The following is a 10130-nucleotide window of genomic DNA, read 5'->3' as shown; positions in this document are numbered from 1 at the left end:
AGACCACCTTCTGCGACAAAGTCAGCAAGGGGATCTCCCGAATGTCCTCAAAGGGGGCACGCTGAAGCGCCGAGAGGACCAAGTTCAAGTCCCAAGAAGGTAGCGGAGGGCGCACCGGGGGGGCCACATGCCGGACCCCCTGCACAAACGTGCGAACCAAAGAGTGCGCTGCCACGGGACGCTGAAAATAAACAGCCAGAGCAGAAATCTGACTCTTGATCGTGCTCAAGGCAAGAGCCTGGTCCACTCCCCGCTGTAGGAACAGCAGGATCCGGGACACCACGTAAGTACGGGGGTGCCACTTCATCTCCTCACACATAGAGATGTATGCTTTCCATGTACGATGATAAATTTTTCGAGAAGTGGACTTCCGTGCACGCATCATGGTAGAGATTACCGGGCCCGACAGGCCCCGGTCCTTCAGTACCTGGTTCTCAACAGCCACGCCGTTAAAGCCAGTGACCGTAAAGCAGGATGGAAGATCGGGCCCTGAGACAGGAGATCTTCCCTCAGAGGGAGGCGCCAGGGGGCGTCTGCCACCAGACGTACCAGGTCCGCGTACCAAGAGCGACGCGGCCAATCTGGGGCGATCAGGATCGTTGGAATCCCTTCGGCTTCCACCCTGCGCAGCAGGCGGGGTAGGAGCCTTAGAGGAGGGAAGGCGTAAATCAGGTGATATTGACCCCAGGGAGCCACTAACGCGTCTGACGCGTCTGCCCAGGGGTCCCTTGACCTGGCCACAAACCGTGGTACCTTCCGATTGAGACGGGACGCCAGAAGGTCCACGTCTGGAGTGCCCCATTTTTGGCACAGGATCTGAAAAACCTCCGGGTGGAGAGACCACTCCCCTTGATCCAGAGTCGTGCGACTTAGGAAGTCGGCTTGCCAATTCAGAACTCCCGGAATGTATACCGCTGACAGGGCCGGAACGGACCTTTCGGCCCACCGAAGTATGTGAGCGACCTCCGTCGCCGCGGCCGAGCTCCTTGTGCCGCCCTGATGATTGACGTACGCCACGGCCGTGGCGTTGTCGGACTGGATCCTGACAGGACGGCCCTGCAGCTCCAGGGACCACCTGACAAGGCACAGCTTGATCGCTCGGAGCTCCAGGATATTGATCGGCAGGCGGGACTCCTCCTGAGTCCAGCGCCCCTGGGCTGACTGGGTGCCCCAGACGCCCCCCCAGCCGAAGAGGCTGGCATCCGTCGTGACCACTGTCCAGCGGCACGGAAGAAAAGACTTCCCGGACCGAAGCACCGGAGACGTCAGCCACCATGCCAGGGAAGACTTGGCCAGATGGCTCAACCGAATCTGGCGATCCAGAGAAGATGGGACCCTGTCCCATCGTGACAGAATCTCCTTCTGTAGTACCCTGGTGTGGAATTGGGCATACGGAACCGCCTCGAAGGAGGCCACCATCAGACCCAGAACCCGCATGCAGAAGCGAAGAGACGACCACTTCTGGGTCGACAACTGTCTCACTGCAGATTGCAGGGTCCGCAGTTTTTCCGATGGGAGGAACACTTTTGCCTCCCCCGAATCCAAAACCAGCCCCAGGTGTTCCAGCCTCTGGGACGGAACCAACACTGATTTTTTGAGATTCAGAAGCCAGCCGAACTCCTGCAGAGTCCGACACGTGATGGACACGTCCTCCTCTAACTCTGAGCTTGAAGAAGCTCTCAGGAGAAGGTCGTCCAGGTATCCCACGATAGCGATCCCTCGCTGCCTTAGCAAGGCCAGGATCGGGGCGAGCACCTTGGTGAACACCCGTGGTGCCGACGCCAGCCCGAACGGGAGGGCCACGAATTGATAGTGGTCCTCCCCGATCGCAAAACGCAGATATCTTTGGTGGCTTGTGCAAACGGGGACATGCAGGTATGCGTCCATGATGTCCAAGGACGCCATGAAGTCCCCCTGGTGGAGGGCCGCTATGATAGAACGGACCGACTCCATCCTGAATCGCTGCACCTTGACAAAGGAGTTGAGGGCCTTTAGGTCCAGGACAGGGCGAACCCCTCCCTTCTTGGGAACCACGAACAGATTGGAGTAGAACCCCCGAAACCGTTCCAGCGAGGGAACCGGCACAACCACCCCTCTGTCCAGAAGATCCTGGACAGCCCCGGATAGGGCTAGCCGCCGATCCTGAGGAAGCTGGAGGTTGGATGGAAAAAATCTGTTTGGGGGACAAGAGAGGAACTCTATCTTGTACCCCGAGGCGACCACCTCGCAAACCCAACGGTCGGTCAGAAGAGAGTTCCACCGATCCGCGAAGTCGTGAAGCCGTCCCCCCACCCGAGACCCGGGCGGGGGCAGACCTTCATGCGGAAGCAGGCTTGTCCGCAGGCTTGTTTGGTTTGTTAAACCAGGGGCGCTTACGCCCGGCAGCAGGGGCTTTTGCCCCTTGCGGACCTTTTCCAGCCGCGCTGGGCGCACGAAAAAAACCGCTTAGGGGTAGTAAAAGTAGGACCTTGCTTGCGGCGAGGTTCCTTACCCTTCCCCGACTGAGGGAGCAAGTTGCTCTTACCTCCAGTGGCATCCTTAATGATGTCATCCAGGGATGCCCCAAAGAGCCGTCCGCCCTTAAAGGGCAAATCCACCAAGGCCTTTTTTGAGGACTGGTCAGCCGACCAGCACTTCAGCCATATAAGGCGGCGCAGAACCACTGCGTAGACAGAAGCCCTGGAAAGCAAAGGAATCGAATCCATAGCCGCCTCACAGAGAAACTTCTGACCCTGAATCAACTGCTCAGCCAGGTCCCTAGAGGACTCGGAAGCACCCTGGACCTCCAGATCCTGCAGCAGGAGCTTCGCCCTTTCAGTTAGCGTCTGAGCAACCAGGGCGCCGGCCAGAGCCGGCCTTACCGCCGAACCCACCACCGAGAACAGGGAGCGGGCCACGGCCTCCACTCTCCTATCAGCGGGGTCCTTGAAAGCAGGAGCCCCCTCCACAGGCAACGTAGTAGCCTTACTCAGTCTGGACACAGGAGGGTCCACCGACGGAGGAGTGACCCACTTTTTTAAAAAGTCCTCCTCCAGGGGGTAACGGGTAGCAAAGCTTTTAGGAACAGTAAAAGCCTTTTGCGGTGTATCCCATTCCTTATACAACAAATTGTCCAAATAAGGAACACAGGGGAATACCTTAGCGGTACGCGGTGGTTTGCGGAATCCAAAAGGGACTGACACCGCTGGTGTCTCCGCCACATCCTCTAAATGAAGAGTCTCACGTACCGCAGTAATAAGAGCTCCAACAAATTCCTTGTCAGCAGACTCCGCAGCAGAGTCATCCTCGCTGTCCATGTGGGTTAAGCCCGCATCCTCTGACATGACAGAACCAGAAGCAGCAACAGCGTTATCAGATTCTGCGTCAGAGATATCCCCAGAAACAGCCTCCGGGGGGGGGCGCTTTTTACCCCCCAACCGAGCACTGGCAGCTTCAAACCTGGTGAGAAAAGACTCCAGGACAGCCGACACCGATTCAACAGATGTGGCAGGGGGAGGGGCGCTAAGGGTTAATTCCGGCATTGTGAGGAATGAGGGGCCTGATTCAGGCTCCATATTGCAGCTGCCGTGTCACCCCCACTGCCAATGGCAGGAAAAAAGTCCCCCACAGGTCACCTCCCGGCCGCTAGAGCACAGTCTGGGGCCCCCTGAGACTCACCACCCCCCTGGTACAGCGCGGTCTGTGAAGGACAAGTGTGTGCTGAGGAGAAGCTGCAGCGCTGCGTCTGTCCCCTCAGATGATTCGCGGTCTTTTTTCCCCGCCGAAACGGCCACTAGAGGCCGAACTAGTGCTGAAAACGGCGCCGGCCACAAGAAAATGGCCGCCGAATAATACAAGCGCGGCTCCGGCAAAATGGCCGCCGTTGCGCAGTTTTAAAAAGACAGTGTACCCAAAAATGACAGTACACCAAAACAGCACACAGCACACACAAAAATGCCCAGAATGTCCACCACAGTCCCCTGCAGTGACACAGAACAGCCCCAGCCATACCCGAGTGAAAAAAAAAAAAAAAAAAAAAAAATATAAAAAATATGAGCCCCAGGGAAAAAACCCCCTGCACAGCCGTCACCCAAAGGGGGAAGGAGGGAGAGGAATAAGGGAGAGAGGAAAGCAGGGGAAAACCCTCAGTCGACCTCCCAAGGGAAAACATTCCAGCCAGACCACTTACCTGAGTAAGGGGCCACTACTTACCTGTCCTGCGACTACCCGGCTGGAGGTATCCCAGACAGAACCAACGTCCGCGAACGGCATGGCTGTCGGCCAGACACACTGTGACAAAGCCATAGAGACCGGTCATATGTGTGCCCTAGAACCGAAGTTCCCCGGCCGCCCCTGGAGCAACGGGGCCCGTCGTGGACGTCCCAAAGCTGAGCTGAGGGCCGGCACACGCTCGAAGGCCGAACCTGGGGGGACTACAAGGGTCGAGGACCCAGCCTGTCACCCAGTCGGCTGTTGATAGAAGAATCGCAGGATTCAAAATAAAAATAAAATAAAAAAGCGAGAAAAAACTCGCAAAATGCAAAAAAATTTGCAAGAAAAAACTCCAGAGTCCAGGACTCCAGAGAGAGCCTGACTCTCCTGACGGTTAGGCAGAAACAAACTGAAGCTGCTGGAGCAGGGTGTGGGTTATGCCTGGGGGAGCCACGCCCCCTGGGAGGAGCGGCATGAGGGAAAGTTTTAACACCTTGAGTGCTGTGGAAATTCTGCCTAAAATCTCCTGGTAGGAAGAACATAACCCGAAGGTCAAAGGATGCTGTGTCCGTCTATGAACGAAAGAGAAATATATATATATATATATACACACATATACATATACATATACACACACACACACACATATACACACACACACACACACACATATACATACATATATACACACACACACACACATTTGTTTAAGACCTGAAAGGAACATGAGTGTTTTACATGAAAATATTTTATTATTTAAAACTTACACCAATTCTACCAAAATAATAAATAGGAAGATAAATACTTTTTTTGTCATAAGCTATATGCCCCTCAAAGATCAGAAGTATTTTTTACTATGGGCATAAAAAGCTAAACAACTATACAGTTAATTTTTTCACTATTGTACAACTATGCAGTTAAAGCGGGAGTTCACCCATTTAAAAAAAATAAAAAAAATCTCCCCTTAGCTTCCTGCTCGTTCGGTCTAGGGGAATCGGCTATTTATATTAAAATATGTGCAGTACTTACCCGTTTTCGAGCTGCATCTTCTTCCGTCGCTTCCGGGTATGGGTCTTCGGGAGCCGGCGTTCCTTCTTGATTGACATTCTTCCGAGAGGCTTCCGACGGTCGCATCCATCGCGTCACTCGTAGCCGAAAGAAGCCGAACGTCGGTGCGGGTCTATACCTCGCCTGTGCACCGACGTTCGGCTTCTTTCGGAAAATCGTGACGCGATGGATGCGACCGTCGGAAGCCTCTCGGAAACCTGTCAATCAAGAAGGAACGCCCATTCCCGAAGCCCATACCCGGAAGCGACGGAGAGGATGCGTCTCGTAAACGGGTAAGTACTGCACATATTTTAAAATAAATAACCGATTCCCCTAGTAATAACGAGCAGGAATCTAAGGGGGAAAAGTGCCCTCTAAGGGTGAACCCCCGCTTTAACTTCAAAATGGACTGCAGGAAAATGTATAGTTTAAACAAAATAAGTACCTCGAATAAGCTTCATAGTACAAAAATATATTCAGAATGTGTTTGCAACCTACTACTAAAGGTTCACAGTGGAGGTTTTCTTCAAAGAAGAGCAGACCCCTAATTTCCATTTCTTGGAGAAAAGGAGGTCCAATGTCCTCACACTAATCCGAGTCAGCAGTGCCCTTTCCAAACTAGTTTTTAGCTGCAGCGATTTTTCGGTGGAACTGGAGGCCGTGGCTATAAGTCCCAGGCAGCCCAAAGCTTTGTGCTCCACTACTTGGTTTTCATTCGCTTTTACTGAAGGTACAATTTTCAGGAAACGCCAAAATACATATGTAAACTGTACATTGCAAGACATTACAAATGTAGAACAGTTTTTCCTCCTATTCAGATTTACAGCTTCATCACCTTCCGATTTACATTTTCGAGGGACAGTCAAGAAAAAAAGTTCCTCAAATTGGACAGAAAATTAAACAGGAAGGTTTTATTTTACCAGATCATCCAAATAAAACCCCCCAACCCCCCCCCCCCTTTACTCCTACAAGCTCTGCATAGTAGTTATATTATGGAGCTATTCAGCTTCTGGGCCCCTGGGGGGCATAGGAAGAAAACCTAAGAAATGCTCAGGCAATTGGGAGGTGCCTTCTAATAAAAAAGCAGAACTAAAGCCATTTTTTTTTTTTACTTTTAGTAGTGCCAGGAAGATTTACTGCAGTTTTATTACTGCCTGCAGCACCATAGACTTTCCTCTCACCTTTCATAGTTTTTACTGGGGCAGATTTTCCCTCTGCACAGTAGGCCCTGCAAGGCTTTAGATGCCCAAAAAACAGTAACGGCCAGAGTTTGGGTGGAAAGAAAGCATTGACATAGCTCCTCATAAGGAACTTAAGAACTCTGGTTGTTTCAACAGATTAGCAGAGCTATAGTTTCGAGCTCCCGCATGCAACTTTTGGAGTCAGGCTCTGCCCTCCAGAGCTTGGCTATGCACAGCCATTTTACTCACTTTGTTAAACTGAGGAATAACTAGGGATTACAACGCCCAGCCAAACCCTCTTTCTATAAAGTGGAAGAGGAGGAGGATATAAATGCCCGTTGGCTTTATGCTGCTATATGGAGCTCTTTAGACTACTCCATGTTCTCTGGTTCTCATCAGAAAAATGGTGACATCACCTCATACACTGTACAAGTTAGTGGTCAAGGATACACAGTATATTAACCAACATTGACTTTAGTCGTCCCCCCCCCCCCCCCTCTTATTTAGGGTCACAAAAATTGGGGGGGGGTGGAGGGAGTGCAAACACAAAATGCGAGACCTTGCTTGCAGTGCAAGGCCCAGTTTGAATCAAAAATGTTTTATTAGATATGGGCCAGTGTTTACTTCTTAGCATATTTGTGTGTGCCGATCTATGCTCAGCCTTAAATAAAATCTTACAATAGAAACCAGCACTAGAATAATCAACATGCGTACTTGCCAAAAACGACAGACCTCACTGTATCTGTAGAGGTCAAAACGCACTTGGTAGTCCCAGCGAGTTCAAAATGTGAACTTCTGCAACCATGAGCAATTCCCTCATTGGGTTTTCATAAGAAAGAGACGTACTCCAATATTGCAATAATGTCCTATTTAATAGTACAATTTAAAAAAAAAATGGCATTAAATTAGTAACTTACATAAAAATGCTGCCATTTGAGACAAGCCAACTTCGTGCAAGTCAGTATGTTAAGCTTTACCCAATGAGTTACATCGCTGGGGACATCAGCAGCTCAATGACATTCCTTTGGATAAAATGCATTGTGCGGAGCTTTGCATAGTAAAGTCACTGCTGGCTTGTCTAGGACAGCATTTTTATACATTTCATGGCTTTTGTATTGTACAATTGTTCTTTTATACAACTACACCAGTGGGTGAATTACTTGTGGTTGCAGATGATAGTTTTGCATTCTCCAACTTGCCAGGACTATAAAGCGAATACTAACCTCAAAGGATGCAGTGAAATCTGCATTTTCACCGAGTGCACATCTTGATTATTCCACTGGTGGCTTTTCATAATTGGATGGTAGATCTGTGGCATGTAAGCAATTGGGAGACCTCCTATACAGTCCGAGGTAATTTTATATGCTTCATAGTGGCACTGAATGGGCGTGAATGTGAGACCATTTTCCAGAATTAGAATTGGAAAAAGGAGGACGACTTGCTCCTATCGCTGCAAAACTTGCTATAAAATATAGGCTGTCATTACCAACGTCACCATACTAGTCACCTGGCTAGCTCTGGTTTAGCAGCTTTTTGTTATAGGATTTCCTTGCAAGAGAATTGAATTATGGAAACGGAACATTTGGTTTTTCTATACATCAAATAAAAAGGTCTTTGGTCTATCAGCTGTGTTAGATGAAAGTCTGTTGAATAACGTGTTAAACATTCCGTGGGTAAAAACATTAGCAGAAAACCTCAGAAAGTCCAAGTTTAATACCATGCAAGCAAAACTTTCAATGTCCATTTTTCTCCTCTACACAGTCTTCCGAACGTTCAAAAGTGGCAATGTAATCTCTCTTCCAGTCTATATTTTCAGTAGTTGTAAAGCCAGCCTCCTTTGCAACTTTGGTCACTATGGTAACATAGCTTTTAACTTTGTCCACGTGCAGATCAACCATGAATCTGAAAAAAAGAATTGTCTTTTTATAGCAATTTAAAGAATATTTATATTTTTGCAGCCAAATTGAGATAATGCCTACTTCATATATATATTGTTTTATCTTTTTCAGAGCCGAATCGATAGTCGAGGATATTGAGAAGCCTGGATGCCATGTTAGGCTGCCGCTGGTGGTAGGGATAGCAGCCTAAAAGCTTGTCTTTCATGGTTGTGGCAGGGTAGGAAATACCCCTGCACCGCAGCTCTGCTGTGAGATTGGGGATGGTCCAAGCTCTGGGACGTTGAGTGCCGCTGCTTTCATGAACCCGCAGAGGGTGATAGAGGGGCAAAGGCGAAGTCTGTGACATGGCTTCAGCTAAAAAAAACACAAGGAGAGGGGAAGTGCATATGATAAGATAAGTTAAAAAGGCAGGAGGGCACAGATGCATTGGGTGGGTAAAGATGGGGGGGGGGAACGAAAAGGACAGGAAAAGGAACAGGCGTAGCGAAGAAGCCGGTTTGCGTATGAGCGCTGTTGAGTGGAAACTTAGAAAACTCAAAAGAACGTGTGGCAACTGAGGCGAGCCAGGAGGTGATTGGCCAGGTCACCGATAGTTTGGGTGCCCGTCTGTGCTCGGCACAAACCTGTGAACCAGAGCCCCAGGGCGTAGTGGGGGTGGGGGAACTGCAGTCTGGTAGTCCAAGTAGGAATGTTGCGATCTGTAGTTTATTGAAGTATGTTTGGTCTGCTAATGCTTGCACTGCCAGCAAGCTCGAAGTTGAGCGATCTTGTCTGCGTGGTGCAGGATCTCGCTTTGAAAGCGGAGTGAAGTAAAATATGTTGTGAGAGAATGCTTAAGGGGAAATGCAAGGGAGGATCCCTTGTACTACGCGCCTGACTCAATGCCCTAGCTTGTGAAGTCCTGGTTGGGTGGGTGGAGAACTGGGTCGACCGAGAACCTGTAGCAAGGCAACATAGGAAATGGATTTAACAAGGGGAAGTGCAAAGAGCCGTTTAGGGCATGGCTGGCCTCCTGGTGAAGGTGTGAGCCCTGTCAGTGTGTGCGTTTGCAAGCAAGCAGCCTTATCAGGAAGGCAACAATAGCAGAATTTGAGCATGTAGGAATGACTGACCGCAACAACGTACAAATAGATAGAGTAAGATGTGTAGGTTTACACTTGATAAGAGTAATGTAAAGCTGAGGATCCGAATCGTTGTGCCGGCACAATGTCACAACGCTGATGCGACTAGATTCGGACCGGGCTGCAGAGTGAGTAAATGGTGAGGTTTGTAGGGCCGAGGATTTGGGACATACGCAGCCGAAGTGACTAGATTCGGAAGTGGCTATAGCGTGAGTTATGTGGATTGGTAATGTTTGTGCTGCCTAGGCGATGCGATACGAATCGGCCCGGGCAGTGGGCTGACACGAGTCGTTATGTCGCCAGTGCGACTGGACTCGCATGGGGTGGTAGTGATTCTTGAGAAACCGACTAAATACGAATACATGCGAGTGATAAAAAAAGTTATTAAAGTAGTGGGGATAAGGAAAGGAACTTATGACATGCGGTAGCGACAGTTTTACGAATGGGGAACATGATAGAAAATGGTTTGACCGTATGCAAGGATATCTGCTACGAATCGGTTTGTAAAGAGAGATATGACTCCGATACGAATTGTTATAAAAATGTATAAAAAACGAATCCGATATGAAAAAGTAGTATTAAATGGACCTGATGCAAATTCGTTGTAGAGTGTATGCCACCCCTAGCTCTGAAACCGAACACAACCATCCACCCAACCCCCTAGGCTAATCAAGATGCAGGCAAGGCACCAG

General features: G+C 49.6%; 1 protein-coding gene across 3 annotated transcripts in view; it reads right to left on the bottom strand.

The window, feature by feature from the left end:
* Positions 1 to 7492: 7492 nt before the first annotated feature.
* Positions 7493 to 10130, bottom strand: part of DNAAF3 (dynein axonemal assembly factor 3) — a 39608-nt gene continuing 36970 nt past the window's right edge. For all 3 annotated transcript variants that reach the window (XM_040325770.1, XM_040325769.1, XM_040325771.1), the window contains exon 12: positions 7493 to 8321. In XM_040325770.1, the coding sequence (XP_040181704.1) occupies positions 8153 to 8321 (169 nt within the window). In that variant the 3' untranslated portion in view covers positions 7493 to 8152. The remainder of the gene's footprint in view (positions 8322 to 10130) is intronic.

This window comes from Rana temporaria, chromosome 10 (assembly GCF_905171775.1).
Source record: "Rana temporaria chromosome 10, aRanTem1.1, whole genome shotgun sequence".
NCBI lineage: Eukaryota > Metazoa > Chordata > Amphibia > Anura > Ranidae > Rana > Rana temporaria.
This window is presented reverse-complemented; position numbering and strand designations above follow the sequence as displayed.